The sequence below is a fragment of the Anopheles cruzii genome, chromosome 3, assembly GCF_943734635.1.
Source record: "Anopheles cruzii chromosome 3, idAnoCruzAS_RS32_06, whole genome shotgun sequence".
NCBI lineage: Eukaryota > Metazoa > Arthropoda > Insecta > Diptera > Culicidae > Anopheles > Anopheles cruzii.
The window spans coordinates 26,804,987-26,825,658 of NC_069145.1; the positions used below are offsets into that span (position 1 = coordinate 26,804,987).

The following is a 20,672-nucleotide window of genomic DNA, read 5'->3' on the forward strand; positions in this document are numbered from 1 at the left end:
CTGCTTTCCTGGTAATTGAAAATTGGCGCCTTTTGGAGCCGAAATCTGTCCGCTAACAAGGGACCAACGACAGTAAACATGGGCTTTTGCACCCTGCAGAACGCTGCTTCCAAGAGCTAACTACTGACCGATCGCGATCGCGTTTGCCGATCGTTGCTGCATCAGCGGGCACGGCGGACCAGGGTTTGCATTCATCAATCGTGTCCGCGCCGACTCTCTGCCGGCAGGTACCATCGTCGTCGTCGGCAGCAGCCGGGGCACAATCGGACCTCTCCGGGTCCGGCGGCAATTACATTTTCCCAACCCTCCCCCGGTTTGCGATGATTGCGCTATAAATAATTGTCGTGATTAAAATGTGCTTTCAGCGCGAATGGGCCAAACATTTTGGGCCACAAGCGTGGGTCACGTTAACGCCCTGTCGAAGTGCCGGCCTGGGATTGTGGGGGTGCCTGTGCCTGGAACGGAACGCGGTACGGACCGATTTCGGGCTCCAGGCAGACCGTCGGCTTCAGCGAAGGATTCCTTCGGCCAGCAACCGATCGATGGATCGTGATCAAAAAAAGCTCCATTCGGTGTTCGCAGGCTCGGTGGCCATTATGATCATTCTAGCAACAGGGCCAGCATTAGAACGCCGCCGCAGGTCTTCAATTACGACCGGCCGGCTGGCCGGGTCGGTTTATTTATTTTTAACCCCCTCAACGGCTCGTTTTTTTCGGACGCCAAACAGTGTGCTAAAGTTTGTGGTTAGCGCTGGCCGCGCGCCATCATCACGATCCAGGGCCACGAAGTGTGAATAGAACCTGATACGATCAGCGCGAAGGTAAAATAATAGGGAAATATCCAAATTGTTCTAGCTAGACCCTCCAGCATCGTCGAGCGGTATTCATGCGCCGTTAAGAACGGTGTTTCTGAGAGCGGCTGGATGTGTCGGCCAGTCTGTCATGAAATAGGACCTACCCCAAGCTGCTGCCTGGGGGTCTCGCCTCTGCCGCGCGATACTATCGCGGGGCCTCATCTTACCATCTTGGCTGTAATTTATATTTATCTTTAAACGCAGTACAGTTACAGCTCTCGGGCGCGCTCATTCGAAGGGTGTAACCGTGCAAATGAGTCATGAAGTCAGCCACAAAACACATTCACTTTCACATCAGATTGAACCGATGATTGAACCGACATCTCAATCCAGGATACTTCCCGGGGCCAGGAACTAGAGGCCATTCTCGCGTCCCGCAGTTCAACCTTGACCGTGCCGTGCCGACGGGATCATGATCAGCATCGATCACACCGGCCAAACTAACCGCAAGGTGTGCAATTTGTGTTTGATTTGTTATGATAGCCAGAGCTGGGCAGAGCTAGCCGTCGGTCGCGGCTTGCGGCTTGCAGCTTGACCATCAACCGGCGGGTGAGCTGTAAATTGATACAAAATTATAGCAATGGGCCGTGGTGGTGCCGGCATCATGCTGGGTGCTGCTTTATGCTGCACCAAGGGGATCGGGTATCGAGCTGCGGGGGCCGAGTCTGCCGGGTAGGGCCTATTATCATATTTCTCACCTTTCCGCTTACACACGGTGTGGGGAATCATTTCATGGACAGTCGAGGTGTAGCATGTCGCTCAAGGTGCTATGTTACGGTGGCGCGGTGTTGGAACATAATGTTGTTGGATTCTAAAACAAAGCCAGAATTGCCTCTTCGGCCAGCACAAGCTATTAACCGCTCCCTTTTGAGGGGGCGACTAATTAATCATGCTGCCGCAAGCGCGTTTGCCTCGCGCAGAACGCCAATAAATGTCACACGGCGCGACGGTACGCGGTAATTAAGTTAACATTTCTTTGACATGGCTTGATAAATTGCATCTAACCTGCGGTGAACGTTCGGCGGGCAAGCAAAGGTCTGTCAAATCGAATCGATTTCGTTCGGCCGAGATCTCCTTCAGATCGTCCCAGTTAGCTCCCGGGACCTTGCTCCACTATCAGACCTGGAACCGGGTGTTGGCAGTCGATCTTGATCGGTCACAAAAACGGTCTGCCAACTAGCAGCGCCGAACCCCGCCGAACGGTACCCGTTGCAGTCATTAGATGTGGTTATCTCCAGCATTACTGCCCGAAGGGACGGGTCGCCATCGGCATGATTGCTTCCTCCTATCTATCGCGTGCCTTCTGCAGCAGCAGCAGCAGATGCCGTCAGCCCTTGGAAACAATTGTATTAGCCCTTCACGCAAAATCGGCTGAACCGTGTTGGCCGTCGCAATTTGCTTCACACCCCCGGGGACGCAATTCTGGAGGGTGGTTGGGAGGCCAAGAACAACAGCGGGCACCGCCATGAGAAGTTCTTCGGTGTGGCGGCACTTCACAGCGCGTTGCCAAATGTCCGCCACATTGGCCCCACGCACGCATAGGAAGTCCGTTTGGCCAGTTCCACAGAGAAGACTCCGGTTCTCCGGGCGGCCAGTCGAGTGTGTGTCGGAACGTCCCTACGGGCCACTGCCCATCGGCCCACTAATTACGGAGTATGCCACCGGTCCGGTCGCGGTCCGAGATCCCCCATTGTTGACGTTCGGAAGTCGCCGCCCCCAGGGGAAGCCAATGGAAATGGCTACGCTGCGACGTCGGTCAATTACGGTCCCGCGGACTGGCGGCCACGACGACGACGACGACGGCGGTCTGGCCAGTGACAGCGGGGGCCGTGGGATAAGAAGCGACAGGCTCGGTCCGAAATCCGCCCCGGGATGGGTGTTAGCCGCACCGAGCCGCACTACTACTCCAACCGCCCCGACCGGAGTCGTGGCTGCCGCGTTGGTGAATTGTCACCTAACCACTGGCGATCGGAGCAGTGGCCGGTGCAGGGACAAATGTGCTCATTGTTCCTCGCGGTTCTTGCTAAAGAGGAGAGATTTGTGACGTGTTTCGCGCATGGCAGGTTTATGGTCCCGAGGTTAGTTACTACACGTTACTACCCCAAGGTCACCGGGGCCCTAATGTCTAGACTCCGGCTCAGCGGGCAATGTGTTCGGTTTAGTAGCTGATTAGACCTTAGATCAGATAGCGGCTGCAATGGATCATGTCGCAGAAGCATTAGAGTATGGCGGGGGTCATAAGGCCCTCACGGCAAGGGGCTGCAAAGATCAGTCAGTAACACCGGAGCGGATCGCTGGCCGATCCGTGATCCTTGATATTTCCCGCGACTCAAATGATGGGACATTTGAGGTCACCAGAACCCCACTGAGAATGTGCCATTTCGGCTGAGATATGGCCGACCGCGTTGTGACTTGTCGTAAGTAATCCAATCGACCTAAGCTGTCTGCCAGCTATTTGCGCAATTATTGAGCCCACATTGAGCCGCCGGTCAGTGTTTAGGACTGCCATGTCGAGCAGCTCGTTGAAAAATGATTTAGCGCACTGGGAGCCACCGCGCTCCCGGCCACTGGATGACGCTTCCGCTCCACGATGGCACGCTCGCCGGGTTGGGTGAAATAATAAAACATAACTTGTACGCGCGCGAACGTTTTCACCATTAACTGGGATACACGTGATCGGCATGACCATGCGCTGCGCATGGCACTACGTGCTGGAACCCACCTGGAACCGTGAGGTCTTCAGGTTCGACGCTCGGAACGGTAGAAATCGAACGTTCGACCCACCGAAAGCCCAACGTTTACGTCTCAATTTACGGGGCCAACCACTGGCAACCATAACTCATGCACGTCCTGGAGGAGTGCCAGCCGCTGGTGGTGTAGCCTCGAAATTGGTCCAGAAGTGCGTGATGCGTTGCGCGTGAGTTGTTTGGCTTTCTTTCTGTGGCCTACACGCACGGCGTGGCGTTGCATCATGGGGTCGTCTGGCGTCTGTCGATCCGGACCGGGCTTTACGCAGTTTGCCCCATTTTGTAATCCGTGTCTTTCTACTCCGTTCTTCTGCGGGGCGGACCGGCTCGCCTATGGGACCGGGTGGTTGTGGAACTTGGCGCTCCGAGTGTGACAAGTGTTATGCTATTTTACTTTCATTCACCCTGAGACGCACCCTGTCGGCGGGAGCCACGAGAGCTGTCGCTTGGCCTGTTAGTGGCCAGCGTTAGATCATTGAGGGCTGCTGCCAAACGGGCTGGCGATCGGTTGCGCCCGATGTTCTCACCGAGGTCGCTTGCGCTGCTCCGGCGAGGCGCTTGGCTTTCTCACGACCTGGCCCTAGCTTAGGCATTGGCCGGTTATTTATTAGTTTGCTGGTATTTTCTTCTACATGCCGATTTCTGTGTTCCGTGGCGTGGAAAAGATTCTATTCTGGACCCGCCGGAGCCGTGCCGGAGATATGGCGAAGAAATATGGCGTCGATATTTTGCGAGGGGCGAAGGTGGCCAAGTCCGGATCAATAGAATTGCCCGAAGCCGACATTGAACCGGTGGTTGCTCGCAAATGTCGGCTGCCGTATTAAACATTACCCGACGGCTGGCATAGTTGGACACAAAATGTTTGATCGGATATACTTAAGCAATGGACAACTGGAATACAGACAAGAGAACGAACTCAACAGTATCTAATTCATAAGTAACAAACTTTAAATATGAACAAGAAAAATTGTTAGCGTAAATTCGAACCAAATCATGTGCTATTAGATACTGTCCAAATACATTTTAAATATTAACATATATTATTAATGTGCAGTCTGTTGTATTTAGAAGTAGTAGTCCAAACTAGATATGTTTAAATACTATAAAAAATTAAAAAAGGTAAAAGGTCTTGCATCGTGGGAACATTCCAAGAAGGGCTGCTACAATGTTTCAAAAATAGATAAATAACTTAAGAACGTGGTTGATGCATGAAAGCTGAATTCGAAACGGCGTTTGAATTCGTATTCGTTTATTGACTTGATGACAGAATGTAACTCGAAAATCTAAAAACAATCAGAAACGTAAGGTGATGCTGTAAGCTATGAACAATCATGATCTTTGCAAGAAAACTACCCTGGGAGTAATTACTATCAATTCCAATCAACCAATTGCTTCTGCATCTTCTATGCGATGCTCACATCAACTGCATCGTGTTGGGTATGCAAAACGAGGGTTTTCCCCAAAGGCAATTAAGCGGCAATAAAACACCACACCACGGCGGAGGGCTAAGCCTACAGCACATTTAGCATAAACACTAGCGTTCTAGCTGCAGTGATGGACCTCCGCCGTTCTGCGGCCAGCGAACATGAGCATTGCGCGAGCCGCACCGCGAGGTAGATGCGGTGACGATGCCGCCCAGCATCATCATTAACGGCACGATTAATGAATTTCAAATGATCTATCAAACACGCCATAAAATACGATGACCTGCTTAGTGCGGCCCGCTCTCCGGCCCGCGGGATCGGGAAATCGGGGTTGGGCAAATTAATTTTTCCGCCGACTGCTGGCCCGGCTCGGCCAGTGCTGGGAAATTCGCCGAACAAAGTCATAAATCGCCCGGCTAATGGCCCGGCGGCAGCGTTTGGCGGCTGCGCGTGGCGCCTGGGCCTTTTTTGCAACAAATTTGATGCCGGTTCCTATTTTTTGCCACCGTCCACGAGTACGGTCATAACGCATTGTGCGGCTGTTTAGTGTTTGATGGTTAATTTTCACACTCCGCGGCCGCTTTGGGACTTCGCGAGCGGGTGTGGCCGCGCCAGCTGAGAATGACAGACGCGATCCGCCTCCCCAAGACCGTGGCACGGCTGTCTTGGGTGTTCCGTGGGGTTGTGCTGATTAGGAAACAATCGAAGTTTTTAAATGTGTGTTCTCCCTCACTCTCCCGGCCCGTCCCGTCTCGTGGCCACTTCCTAAACAAATGCTATTCTTCACTCCGCCGTGGGTTCGCTGTGTGATCTTGCGCGCGTCTAGAACGGCGCTCCAGTGTGCCGGCCGATGACGTACGGTGCCTGGGGTGGGGAGTCACAGTGCCGATCTGCGTCTACGCGATGCACTAACGATGCACCGGGCACGATGCAACGAGCCCCACCAGAGGGTGCACTAAGTCGCGAGCAACAGTGAGGAAAATTCGCACCACTCCAGCAAAGGGCACCGAACAGAGACGCTAGTGAGCCGCGTCCAAGCAACGCTGCCTTCGGTCGAGAGCGAGACGGAACCTCTCGGTGGGGTCTCGTGCCTGTCGACGACGACCGATGGCGTCGGCGGGAAATTCTGTGCCTGCCAGCCGCCGCCGGGCACTCGATTTCCGTATAAAAGTAATGGCCATTTTCTACCACGGCATCAATTCGCTACTTGCAGTCTCAGTGCAAAGAACTCTCAGTGTTCAACCCTCAACGGTCTTCGTGTTCGAAAAACCAACCAACCAACCAACCCGAAAAATGAAGTCCTTCGTAAGTCGGGAGAGTCACCAGAAGCTCCAGCTCCATTACTCCAGCGTCCGGTTCCGGAGAGTCCACAGCTCATTGTCTCGTTTTTCTCTGTCCCTCACCTCAGATTGCGCTGCTCATCGTCCTGGCCATCGCCGCCGTCTACGGTGCGGAGGAGTCGAAGGTGACCGAGAAGCGCGGTATCTACGGCGGAGGACTCGGCTACGGTTACTCCGGTTATCCGGGCCTGGCCGGGCACGGATACTACGGCGGTGGTCTGGGTGGATACGGAGGATATAGCCACGGACTTGGCTACGGATCGAGCCTCGGCTACTACGGATCTTACCCGGGCTTCGGATATGGCCACTCGGCCGGCTACTATGGTGGCTACTCGGGCTACCCGTACGGTGCAGGTTACGGGCTGCACTAACCGCCCAACCGGCCAACCCCCCCTTACGATCGGGAGCAAACGGAAGTCCTTGGAGCTCGCGCCACGTCACAGTTTCTGCCTCGGTGTGTGAACAGTGCGAGTGAAGTGTGTGTCCAGCGCTAGCGTTCCGTCGTCGTCGTCGGCCCTCGTTAGGGTTCTGCTAGTGTAGTGACCGCGTCTGGACTTCGGCAGTGCCGATCCGCCGGGTGGGCAAGCTTTGGCACCCGACAGGGCGTTGCAGAAGTACGTTACCAACGGGCCGTTCCGGGCCCGAGTCTCCGTCCCTGTTTACCACCCACTACTGGTGGAGTTTCGGCCCCATCAAAATTCCTCTCTTGATCGATCCTGGACCAATGCTGTGAATACTTGCGAAAGTATGCGACTAATGTAATGAGTGAACCTTTTTGTTTTTATATTCCATTACCTTACTTTGTCTCTACTGTGTTATTACAACTACTCCTTTTTTTACTTTAGTCTGTAGCGTTTGTACAGTACAATAAACGAAAGGAAAAAAAAGTTTTACGTAAACACACTTGTTGACTGCTTCCTTTGCGGCTTGGGTGCGGATCAATCCAGCAAACCAGAAAGAAACCCACTACTAGAACGAGAAACCTGACAAAATAGATATAGTCTCTTAATAATTTAACTTCATTAATAATAAACTTTGATGCGGAATTTTTAGGCTTGAAATTGAAGTTTTGAGTCTTTGAAAACATCCAAGCTTCAGTCCAAAGTTTAACGTATAAGGTTTAACGCTCTGTAATTTGAAAGTCAAATTAATGTACAAGAAAAAGAAGTATGTTGTAGATACTATATTTTGACGACCGATTCCATTCGTAACCTGTGCAACCTGTAACGAATTACTGATGACATGACAAACAATTTTACTATTTTGATTTTTTCCATTTAACCTTTGTTTCGTTTAGCATACCATTTGTACCCATTCCCACGCTCCAATTTACATACTTTACGAACAGTGGTCACTAAACAGCCATATCACATCCACAGATTGCTCATGCTCCATTATGGGTTACTGCTACTAGTACTACATAGTTACTGCCAAACACCTGTCTAAAAATGTGCAAAAACTAGCAACACCTCAGACGAAACTTGAAATTTGCAAACCAATCCATGCTGACAGCTGTAAACTTGACTAACCTAACCTTATCGTAAAAGTCTCTTAGTTAGAAATGTAAAAAATAAAATTACCATTTGCACTCATTTTTCGCTGGTATTGCTCTAAAATAAATATAAAACAAATCAATAATTGGCTAATCATTTGATTTATCATTTTCCACCTGAAAGTAACGGTAATTTATCAAGCGAAACATCTAAATCGGAGGGCGCGCCGCACTGTTTGTAAACAGATTCGTATACTCCAGGAAATGACTAAACAGTCACTTCCTGGAGGCGCCACGCCAGAGTCAGACACGATATAGTAATTATGGCAAAGTTTGAATGAGTGAATCATCTGTTGAATGAATGGTGTTGAACGAAATCAAATCATCAGCACGATGCTTCCACGGAAGTATAGTCAAATGTTGATCGTTCAGAGAAGATAATTCTGTCCGATAGAATAGCGATCTGTTCAAGCTTGGGCGTGGCGATTAGTGTAGGTCGGTTTCCGTGTGTATGTCAACCGATAACAGTGCCCCGCCAAGGCCCGAATACCAACATTCGACCCAGAGTTATCTGCTGGAAGATTACATAATAGACCAAAAAGTAAAATATTTGTGTAGTTGTTAGTTTGGGAGTACCGGCAATTGGTAAATAGATCCAGCCAGCCTTCTGCCTTCGCAACCGTGATTTGGGGCAAAAGCACAAACATTTAAATTCAAAATTATTAACCGTTTGCATTGCACACAAGTTTGTCCACAAGCTTTGTGTGCAACTTTCTGCAACGCCCTCTGGTGTTGAGCAGTGAAATTTCTATTTGAGTGCGACAAAGAAGGGGTGGGGAGGGGTGGGAAGGTTCAATGCTATCATTGAACATATCCTTTGATGTTCCTTCAATCGCTACGTACGCTAGACAGAGAGAACTACGTTTTTGAATGCATAATAAAAGTTTTACAAATAGTCAGTATGTTGGGGCTGTGAAAGTGTAATAAAGCAAGATTGTTCATTAAACATTATATTTTTTTGGATCCTTGTGCTTCAACTTGCATAAATGAAAAACCTTAACGTCCGTTAGAAAACGCACCAGAAGAAGTAATGCAAAGGAAAGGAAAAGCTCTTAAACTAACCTGATCTCCGAAAGCGAACTAGAATTTTAAGGTTTCGTTCTGTTACAAAAGACAGGTTCCTATTATCACGAAACCAATTGATCGATGCGACGTAGACGATGATCTGAAAACTAGCTCTCAGCCAATAAAACAAATCAAACAATCAATATTTTCAGCCAAAGTTCACTCCACTATCCGAATAAAACAAACAGCGTTTTTGCTACTAGACTGTTGGGTGAGACGTTGCATTGAAGTACGACTTCTCGAAAACAACGATAACACTTTCCGACAACAATGCACGACAACGGAGCAGCGGCATGTGTTTAACGTTTGATTGGGTTGAGGGTTTTATTTATTTTTAGTCTCTTTGATTGTGCGATAGACCACTCAAGCTATGACACAAGCATCCTTTCCACCGCTCACCAGCAGACGGCACGTCCTGGGATTAGACCAGCCCCGGCTGGGCTCCCTAATGAGAGGGAGTGAAGCGAAAGATAAATAAAAATACATCTTAAGCGCCCCGACTCACACGGCCACGGCCAAGTGGAGAAAGTTTTCGTTTGTGCTCTCGGCGAGAGAGTTGTGCAGAAGTTCAAGTTTGTGCCGAGCATAGCAAAGCACCCGGGGTATCGGTGAACGGATCATAACCGCACCCGCAGCCCGGCAAATGGGAGGATGCTTCGCCGCTCTGAGAGGGTGATTAATCTGTGAACTCGAACAATGACTCGCCGAGCAACCGAGGATCGGCCGAGAGGCCGGAAGAGAATACATATTTCAAGTGCTAACAAATTGAAGCTAAATTGTTTTCCATGCTCGTCGGACCTGCTGCCTCCTGCTGAAACCCCGCCGCCGGATGATTGGGCCCACGGAACCCGCTCACAAGCACAGACATTAACTTTTCAACATAAAAGACAAACATTAAAGCACTTCTCGACACGTTATCAAGCACGCTAGTCGATTGAGGGTGAGGATTAGATAAATAGGTGCCTGATTGCATTCGAGGCAGAACAACATACCGAACGCGTCTTCAGAGATGGTCGATAGCGGTGCAAAGGATACTACTTGCTGTTGATTTGCGCAAGGGGCTGTTGATTGTAGATTGGTGATTGAGAAACGATTGGGGCGCGGTTTCGGGGCGGCATCATCGTCGCTTCGAGTTATCGATACACGAGTGGTTATGCCTCGGCTGTTTTGACGATGTGTAGTTTTTGAATCTGATAGAGCTACTCACAGCCCGTAGACGCAATTGATATGCTCGCTTCGGAGCATAGAACGATCCTAAGCAATGTAAATTGAGTTCTAACATCATTCACAACCAGAGCAGCGCATGGAGAATCTTCCGAGAGCTTTCACAAATCGGTTCTCCAAAAAGGCTAGAGTAATGTACGCAGTGTATTGACCGAAATTGGGACGAACTACTTTGGGTAAATCGTGAATTGAAACTGTTAAAATATTTTTAGTTTTACCCAATTATTCTGTACCAACTCTAGAGGCTGCGAAGAATTTGGAACCTAATCAGGTTTTATTCAGGCTTTCAAAATTATATTCACATATCCTTCTGATGTTCTAACAGGACCAGCAAAGTTTACAAGTGTCAATCGAAAATTTTGTATTCCATAACAATTTGCATGTTGCTTATCAGTGGATGTGGATGGGATCATATTGGACCGATTTATGCCAGACGAGACCAAATTAGTGGTCGCGGACAGGGGTGCAAAATTAAGGGGGGGAGAGGGTTTGCTCTCATTTTTGCAAGGAATTCCTGGAGTTGATTGCCCAGAGTAGTACAACATTAAAAACTATCAGAGAGAGAGGTTTGAAAGCAGATAAGTTACATAAAGCTACATACCATTTTAGGAGTTTGATTCAAGGCAACTTGCGGAGTCAATGGACTCGTGTATGGGCGTGCAAGTTCAGGCCAGTGGCCCTGAGGATAAAGGGATACCACCTTGTTGCTGCAGCTCATCTCCGGCATCCAGTGGCCCGCCTCTTGGTACTTAGTGCACGGGCGTATCGCCCGCGGGACTGGAAATTGTTCGCAAGTGTGACTGCATTCCATTTTGTGGAAAACTTTTTGTGTAAGCCAACGGCAGTGTGCTGTTACTGGCCACCGTGTAATGAACCTCGTAGCAGTAAGCACAATGGTGACTCATTACGCCCACCCTTGGTGCTTCCACCCGCGACGGTGCAGGAAAACGAAGAAGCGGCGACGATGATACCGAGGACGATAATGAGGAGCCAGTGTATTTAAGGCATCCAGGGGTAGGATCGTACCGAAAAGGAGTCGAAAGTTAGCGTTTGAAAATTTCAAGCACGTGCAAGGAATTTCCTAACTTGCCCAAGTCCCTCGCCCAGCAGGTTTCGCAGGTTTCGTTGGGAGATTAAAAGACTCACAGAAAGCCACTCATTTTCCACCCGAATGGCCCGCCCATGGCCGGCGAAGTTAGTGAAGTGAAATATTGATCGGTCAGATTGCACACTTTGGTCTTTAAACTCTGGCGCACCTGACCTATTGATCATTTCCACGTAGCATACCGGAATGTCCGGGGGCCGGTCGGACATTATCGTCCAAAGTCCGTGTCCGCGGGCGAGCGTTCATTAATAACTTTTGGCAATGTTGTTCCAGCACCACCCGCCAGCCGGCCAGAGTTTCCCACCCTCCGGGCGGGCCGGCCAGAGTTTTTCCTGATTCCCATTTCAACTCCGCCAAAGCGGAGCAAGTTGCGCCACTCCACACACTTCACTAGGCACGAAGAATGACGCCGGGTCTGATGTTGTTCCGACCCGCGCACCCGGGGGTGTATTGTTTTTCGCGACGCCGTCCAACCAGCCCCCCGATGGGGGGAGGGGGGGGAATGGAAACTCGCGGTGTGCCGCAGTTCATTTGAATACTTTTTCTTCTGTCTCCTCATCGCTTCGCTTTCGTGTCGTTCCCTAATTTATGAGGCGCAATAGCACGCAATGATTTACGCGTTTTCACCGAATTGTATTCGTTGCTTATTATTATTCTGTTTCATCTGTTTGGTCCAACAGTTTTCCCCACTTTTGGGCCGGTATATCTTATCACTCGGCGGACTCTCTCTGTTCTTCAGATTTCGACAAGGCTGTGAGCCAAGGTTTTGAGGCTGACATCGCATTGTGGTAGCCGGCAGGAGACACTTTTTCTTCGACGGCCACATTAATGGTGTATTTTTCATATCCATTGACGTTTGATGTTGAAAGTATAATCATCATTCGTAATATCTGCCCCTAATGGGGTGGCGGCCAAGCCGACCGACCAAAGAAAGAAGCGAAACGGCCGCTTTTGATAGAAATAATCTCATCTTACAGTATCTCGGACCGCACCGCGGGTTCAGGGGCATCAGCGTCCGTTGTGGCGAGGAATTGTGTCTTGGTTTCGCGCAATGATCACGCTGCGATTGGCAATGTGTCCAGTATTTGGAGTGGCATAAAAATAGACTAACTCGCCTCCGCCCGGAAGAGGAATGGAAACATTTAAATTAGAGAGTGATTTGATTTATGATCGGTTTAATAGATAACTTGAGGGTAGCAGATAGCGTGTTAGCGAAACAATGTCGCTCGCGGATATGGAACGATGGATACTGTATTATCAACTAATTGTCGTGTTTATTTATCATGTCACAGAGAAAGATTTTATCATCATCCTGACAATATTTGTTATGGTAGATAGTATACGGTCGACTATCTGTTGAAGCGACTATCTGTAAATTGAAATGAAACCATGAAGTAGAAAAACGATTGGGAAGCTCGCAAAACCAAAATAATGTAACAAAGGTTTTCATCTCGCACCAAAGACACTAAACGATGATATTTTTTTGAATGTAGTACAGTTTTGTCGATAGTTTTCATATGGTTTGAAATCATGAATATGCCCAACATATAACCGGAAGGGTATATCGTTATCACTCTACACAATTTTAAAATGAAAACCAAATTGTGTGATGGCCTTTGGCGTTTTCAGAAGAACGTTTTCATTCATAGAGATTATGAGCATCGCAGTTACCTGCCAACCGCAGTCACCAGAGACAATCTGGGCCGTTTGGATAGACAATGTAATGTACATTCCACAGCAAACACAGCATCGAAGCAAACGTAGATTTTTGTGTTTTGGCGCGGGACGTGTTGTTGATTAGATTTTAATAATCGAAGTTATAATGAGTTGACTTTATAAAAAATATGGTAAGAAAAATTATTATTATACCCACCTTAGCGTTGTATAAAAAAAAATTCTCCGATCGTAAAATAGAACGGATACAAATAGCATCTCCGACACCAACTCGCGGTATAATGGGGCTTAAAAACTTTGAACGCGCAACTATCATTAACGCGTGCCGCGGTTGGCCACCGTGGGATCATCACCGCCACCGGGGCCCCGTCGACTGCGGTTAGTCCTGTGCCGCTTGACAAATGCAAATCATTTTACTCCCATAATTGCTTCCACGATGGCCACCATATGGTCGGGTGGGCCGCGACGCTCTATTATGCTGCCAAATGCAATTGTTCACCATTTGCGTGCGAAAATGGGGTTGGCCGCTCGGAGCCAGTGCTTGACAGTGCCAGTGCCCCAAGAATCGAATCAAACGCGGCATGATCCGGTTCCGAGCCCCAGTGGTGTCGTCGTCATCGTCGCTGCAGTGCTGCGTTACCTGGGCACCAATAAATATATTAATACGTACGCTTGGACCCGGCCCGGTAAATGCACGTGTGTAGTGCGCCGGGACCGGTGTGCGTGAACAAAAGTGCCATAATTTAATTCATGGCCCATTAAAGAAATAAATTAATTTATGTTGCACAATTGCGATGACGATTGCGTTCCACCGAGAGCGTGGGCAGCGACTGGGCCGCAAAGAGGGCGCCACTGGCCACGTAACCGCGAGCTGGAAAGCGAAAACCGGGGGTGGCACATGGCAAACCCTCTGGCGGTGATCCTGGCCTGTCATCAATTCTTACCACACGGTTTAGGTGGTGGTGGGCCCTCGCGCTGCTGCTTCTTGAGGGTGGCTTCCGGTTGGCCCGGTTAGCCAACCGAGCGACCGCCGGCGTCGTCGTCAAGGAGGGTCGATAAGAGGGCACGGTTGCGGTTACGCATCGTGCGATGCTGTCCCGGACCTGTTTGTTGGGCTGCAGTTTGTGGTAATTTATCATTGTGCCTGGATTCGAACGGATGTTTGTGACACCCTTGCGGGAAGATGCCGGTGATTGGGGCAGCAGATAGCAGCGTTGATCGGCCTATCGATGGGCGCCGCAGCTCGGCTGCTCGGTCGGTTGGATTAATTGAATGACCTTCAGGCAACGTTACTCGCTTCACTGGAATCCGTGGCGTAGTCGAGGAGTGGAATTAATTGGAATTGCATCGTGAGCGCACGCAAAGATGCCGCTGTCAGGTGGACGCGTAAAGAAAGGATAACCAACGGCAAACTGTTCTGTTCCCAATGCTTTTAAATCCTGCCATAATTATTACGCTTACATTCGACCATGTTTTGCACCAATCACTTTGATTAATATCTACGCGGTGTTCTCCGCCGATTTCGGGCATATCGTGACCTGGGGCCTTCGTCCGTTGAAGGACTCGTTAATCCGTGTATCGCGTGCCGTGGTCGCGCTGGGCGAATACTTTTCCTTCGATCGGTGCCACAGAGCCTCAGACCCCATGCGGGTGTGGTTACAGGGGGTCGAGCCCGTACCGGGAGTGCAGTTGGTACATTTCGTACACCATGGCGGCCAGCTCCCGGTTGAGGGGTTCGCCGCCACGGTTCCACGCGTCCGCTTCCGCTTCCTCGAGGTTAAAAGTCTGGTCCGTAAAGCATATCTCCATCGGTTCGTGAAGCACCATCAGGAACGACGAGGCGATACTGAATCCGTACGAATAGTGCTCGGCCAGCTCGCGGTGAAAAGATTCGTAGCTGTGTGTTGCCCGGAAGAGTGGGAAAAATGAAGAAAGAGAGAGAGAGAGAGAGCGAGAGGAAGATCAGAGAATGGACCTGGTGGAGACCACGGAGATCGGTAAACCAACCTGAAGTATGGCGGCAGGTCGGCCGGATCCTTCGCGCCGACTATCCTTGCGACCGTGTGAACCAGCTCGCTGTGGTACGTTCGGAAAATGTCCTCAAAGTGGTCTTCCCGCACACCGTATCCGGTCGAGTTGGTCAGGAACGCGGTGTAATCGATCATCGGTGATGCGTAGCGCAGGGTTTGGAAGTCAAACATCATCACCTGAGTGGGCTTCTCGGGGTTCTACAAAACAATAGCGACAAAAAACAAACAAGAGTAAGGCGTTTATGGTGCTTCCGGGCGATCCCTGAGTGAGCCGTCCGGCGCCTTACCTTCGCATCGCCGTACCGGAAGGCCATGTTATTGCGCAGGTAGTCTCCGTGGCAGATGACGGCCAGCGGTTCCTGGGGTTCCACCTTTCGCTGCGAGTGCGCCCAAGGATCCCCGAGGAGGTGGCCGATCTTTTGCAGGTACTCCGACGGGACCCGACCGCTGAACCGGCTCTCGGCGAAAGACTTAAGTGCACGCCGCGCGGCGATGGACATGGTGGTCAGCCACCCCTGATCGGTGATTGCGGCCGCGTACCGGGACTCTTTGAATTTCTGCCGTATCCGAACGAACTGCTCCGGCCGGACCAGCTTCATGCCGTAACACTCCCCGTGGAAGCGGCCTAATTCCTTCACTGCCGAGCGTCGGGTGTCAGCGCCGGGGTTGAGAGAGAGAGAGAGTTTGTGAAATAAAAATTGCACCTCCAGTGGTCGGCCACAAACCTGCCAGCATAACGTAGTCCAGCGGCATGTTGACAACCATCGGTGCCATTTTCCAACCGGAAAAGGAAAAATCGCTCATTACCATTAATGCTTCCGCCGGTTTGCGCGCGCAGTGGTAGTACCTGCGAGAGCGGGAAGGAAACCGTAACCGTGCTGTTAATGGTGCTCGTTACTGCTTGTTTGCGGTGTTTGCGATGCCGTGCCGGATCCGGGTGCCGCACCTTGGGTAGAGCTCGGCCTTGCCGAGCGCCGGAATGATTTCGGTGTAGGCGATCATCTCGTTCTCGAACAGTGTGTCAAACTGGCAGCTGTGGTAGATCTCCTCGGTGCACTCGGGCGTTATCTGGGAAGGGCAGAGAGCGTGGCATCGGTTTTACTGTCCCCTGCATATTGGCCGCCGCTGGTTGGGGCAGTTCCGCGAAGAATGGTTGGGATGAAGTGCATGAACTGCTTTAAACAACTGTTCTTCCAAGGATGGCGCTCGGAGGGGAGTCAGTTCATATGTTTATCTAAGGAACTAGCCTGTCCTACGAAATGCACCCGACTGAACGCACCATGACTCTCGCCCATTCTACATTTACATGGTAGGCGGCACTATTTTGATGAAAGGCCTGAGATGGGTTGGGCTGACCTTCACAAAAAACATTTCACTACTACGTCATAAATTCAATTCACTGTTACAGTGAAACAATGGTGATCAATGGACCTTGCCCCAAAAAGGCATTCGTTGACGTGCTATCAATGGACATGCTGAGAACTCTACATCAGGTGAGTACAACATGTGATTCAGTACACAGACTAGATTACGTGCCAAATATGGGCAAGTAATGAGCATTGTGTGGTTTGTTGAAACGTCAAATTGGGAGAGTATTGCCCAACAAAGGCTTTGAAACTTTAAGATAAACAGACTTCTCGTAGGTAATTCATAATCTCAATCGATGTTGAGAGGCCTCAGGTTGACAATCCTCTATAAAAGGTCATACCACCCAAACCCCGTCTAGGAGGCACGCGCTCTTATCACTTTGCTGTATTGTCTGGAGTGTTTCCATGGTGGGTTCCTTGGAAACAATCAAAGTGGGACTCTGACGAGATTTGCATAAGTTTGTGGGGATTCGTAGCAAATCGTATGAGGAACTAAGGCCGAAGCTACAGATTGCCGGACTAGCTAATAACTGCGATGCTTGCTGAGTTATGGGATACTGTCCCAGAAAATAATCGCCGCGCTACGGAGTTTTGGGCCACATTATTAGGATTGTTGATGGCTACATTTGGGGGTTTTGTGCGTTATTAATTAAAAAGACCAAATGGAGTCCAGAGCAGAAAAATAGTAGTTGGGCTACTATGTTAGCCAAGCAATAATGCCGTTCGACGCACACAGCCCGCTGGATCCGAATCTCAATTTGACGGGAAGGAAACGGGACGATGTAAATAAATTGTTTCGCCGAAGCAGAGCAAATAGGTTTTGTGCAAACTCACGCTCCGACGTCCGCTCGGAAGTGGACGACTGTTGGCAGTATCTTCGGGGAAGCGGCCCCGTGGGTGTGTGGCACCCATCACAGAAAACCGTCCGCCACCGGTACTTGATCATGTTATGGTGTTTGCAATCCGTAAACATGGCTCCGGTCGCTCGCACCATCATCCCATCAAGTGAGTGCAACTAGTGTACGGTGTTGTATAATTTACCTCCGGGAGAACCGAAACACGGACGCCACAGCCCTTCGGCATTTGATGAGCAGCTATCAATAATATCATGACAACGCAAAGTGAACCACCCCCCGGAACACGCCAGCTTCGGCACCGTCATTGTGTGCCATCTCTCCGCGGGGCTCACGTTGCAACGGGGGCCACATAATGATCCGGTAGCGCTGCAATCGCAAAAAGGGCCAATTCGCTGTTCGCCGGGCCCGTGACTTAGGGCTTACCTTCACCACCAGATGGAGCGTTTCGGTTTGGGGGTCCCCATCGCCGCCCTTCTCCTCTAACACGGCAGCCACCTTGAAGGGGATCGTCAACATAAACCCGTTGGTGACGAGCGGTTTCACGTCGACCGATTTGAGGTGCGCACTCCGTTCCGACACACCGCCAGCCGTGGCGAAGGTTACAACTCCTCGCTCCACCAGGTCCGGTATGAGCGTGTCGCGGATGTACGCTTCTTTCTGGCTCGTGTCGTTCATATCTCTTCCGGGAACCACGATAAGCACGAATCAGCTGCTATCGACCGCACGTCGGAATGGCTGCTATCACGGGATCGGCCTGCTTGTATCACTGTGGCCAACTACCGTGGGCTACCGAATCGGACCGACGGAAAGATCACAGCACAGTTCCGATTTTTCCCGAATAGTGACAGACGAAGTTTTTGCTGGCACTCAAGCTCACTTGTCACCAATTAAGCAAGGCGTAGACCTATCGCAGACTTCAGGTTCACGGGCACGCGGAACGATCTTCACTGAATTGACGCGTGCGTTCAGCTCTCGTCGAGAACGCCAACTGTGAGAGTGTTGACGACCTCTCTGGCTAACCTATTTCCATTCGCTCGGCTACCTTCACAGTCACGCGGTACTACGGGATGCTGCGTGAGTAGAACGCGTTGATGTGAAGGCACGTAGTGTCGGTCAATTGACATTGACAATGAATCTCACACACACGTGGCTGCGCCGGGGTTCCTCTACTTGCGCACGCGTTCCTCTATCTCGTCCGCGAGCGACGCAGCTGTGCGCGGTAGTATAGCGGTTCCGTTGCTATGGAGCCACCCTTTGGTGGTAGTTGTACCGTTAGAAAATCAAACAAACGATGGCTGACCAAGCGAATGGTTCGTTTCGAGTCTAACGCCTGCTAGTAGACAGTTTTTATGTTGGCCACTGTTGCGTGCTTTTGGGCGCCACGGTTTAATGGGGAATTATTGTTTCCGAAAAACGTTAGACTTATCTAAGATTATAAGTGAAATGTGAACAATTGGGAATGATTCGATAATTAGTCAAGCTTTTAGAGTTTAATAAAGGACACTATGTAGGGTAGGGCAGTATGTTTTGTTTGGCCGAAAGCTACTGGCATCAAAGCGTTACGGAAATTACAAGCGATTGGCCTAAGCAGTAGTTTTGCGATCGTTTTTATAAGATAGGTTCAACGATAGGTTTTTTATCAGATAGTTTAGACAGAACTTGGATAGTTTAGATCGGCTATAATTTGGTTTCTCCATTGCGCCATTTCACTGCGAGCTCTATAAAATATGGTGGGATTTGGAAAACGGAAGTCCATTGTGGGAATCTAAGAAATTGGCATTTAGAAGTACTCAAGGGTGCTAATGCGTTACTTGTTTTGCTATGTGCTAGGAGTTCCATTCCATCACTATCGCCATCACTTGGCGATGGTATGATGCAAGGAAAACAATAATTAGAATAAACATTTCCAGAAGTAAAAATTTGAACTATTGCATCCCAAATCAAACTAAATCTCCATTGCCAAAGCTGGCATGGCAGATACGCCACAAATCGGAGTCACAGACGGACAATACGTTATGTTGACAAGACGTCATTGCTTGAGTGTAACGTCGATTCGATAGTGCATTATCCTTGTTCAGCTGGTCTGTCAAGTATTGCCCACTACACAATCACAAGAAGGAGCTTCAAGCGACAATATTTATACATCTTATTTTCCTATTGAAGTACCTATGTATCTAACCTATGCGAAAAATAACTGTTTCATTTCTATAACAAGGATAGCAAGATGTTTGTCATAGAAATGTTGTATACAATGTTTGTGTGGAGTATAATATAACCAGGAAGACAAATACTGATTTATGCCACATCCAAAATACTTGACTTCTTTTCGTCCTATATTATACGTTTTCGGTAGAGTTTATTCAGCATTTCAACTTAAAGTTGAAACTACCGAGATTATGAAAGCCTACAGCAAGCGGAAATGGATCGCGAGGACAATAATTTCCAGTTTCATTCAATGCCGCCAATCGACACCACTTCAGCACCACCAACAGGTAATTTCGCAGAACATTTGTTGCGGTAAACATTTGGTCGCCCTCCCCAACTCCCCCTAAGAAAACCCCTCGGCTTTGAGTAAATCAAATCAAACTCCGAGGCGGCCACCGGGTCGCCAAGGCGTACATTCGTGCCGTCTGCCCGGCGCAGGGAATAATTTGGCTGCGGCCAACGCCTGTTTAGTTGGGCGAGGCACATCTTGGGAACACACCTTGCCACGTTGATTAAATGTGTCATATCGCAGTGCCGTCTCCCGCCGGCGTGATGGCCTGCCGAGGGAAGAGCATCCGCTAGAAAGCCACTTGCTTCGTCTGGGATTTCTCGCGCCAAAGACGAAGACGACGGCGGTCGGTACGGCCGTCGGCACTTTCCGAAATGGGAAAGTTGGATCGAACAAGACAGTTGGAAATGAATTTGATTACCCCGGACAGGGCTCCGAGGGCCAGCCTCTGGGCTCCAGCGAGTGGCCCGATTGCACCTGCACCGTCGTACGGTCGAGACGCTCGGATGCAGGTGACCGACCGTCCGCTTCGGTGGCGAAGGCCAGTTCTGCGAAGCCACGGAGTTAGCTCTTGAGCGGGTGGCCCTCCGGACCAGCGCCGGAGTGGCCAGCTAGGCATCGCGGTGCCGAGTTCGCCACCGATGATTTTGTAATTTCACTGCTAGTCAACTTTATGACACGTTATTAATTATATTTCCTGAAGGAGCCGAGCCGAGCCGAGCGATGGAAGAGTCTCAAAACTGCGGACATACGGATGTTGCGGTGCGGTTCCTTGCGCTGATGGCCGCGCGTATAAAACTTTTGCCCAGCCCTCCAGCGGACCCGTCGGCATCTTGAACCGTGAACCGAACTTGAAGGCGAACCGGCGGAACACGAACTCCGGGAATGCATTTTTCGCCGTCGCTGCGCTGAAGTTCCTCCTTTCCCTCGGCCATACCGG

The 20,672-nt window shown here is 50.0% G+C and overlaps 2 protein-coding genes across 2 annotated transcripts; one reads left to right on the forward strand and one right to left on the reverse strand.

The window, feature by feature from the left end:
- Positions 1-6,236: 6,236 nt before the first annotated feature.
- LOC128273330 (keratin-associated protein 19-2-like) lies at positions 6,237-7,257 on the forward strand. The gene is made up of 2 exons (XM_053011272.1): positions 6,237-6,329; positions 6,433-7,257. The coding sequence occupies exons 1-2, from the start codon at positions 6,318-6,320 to the stop codon at positions 6,733-6,735; spliced, it is 315 nt and encodes a 104-aa protein (XP_052867232.1). The 5' UTR covers positions 6,237-6,317; the 3' UTR covers positions 6,736-7,257.
- A 7,176-nt stretch (positions 7,258-14,433) lies between these two features.
- Positions 14,434-18,195, reverse strand: LOC128272825 (uncharacterized). Its single transcript, XM_053010707.1, has 6 exons — positions 17,662-18,195; positions 15,961-16,082; positions 15,740-15,861; positions 15,302-15,651; positions 14,992-15,212; positions 14,434-14,881 (listed from the first exon to the last, which is right to left on the reverse strand). The coding sequence occupies exons 1-6, from the start codon at positions 17,911-17,913 to the stop codon at positions 14,641-14,643; spliced, it is 1,308 nt and encodes a 435-aa protein (XP_052866667.1). The 5' UTR covers positions 17,914-18,195; the 3' UTR covers positions 14,434-14,640.
- Between the last annotated feature and the right edge of the window lie 2,477 nt (positions 18,196-20,672).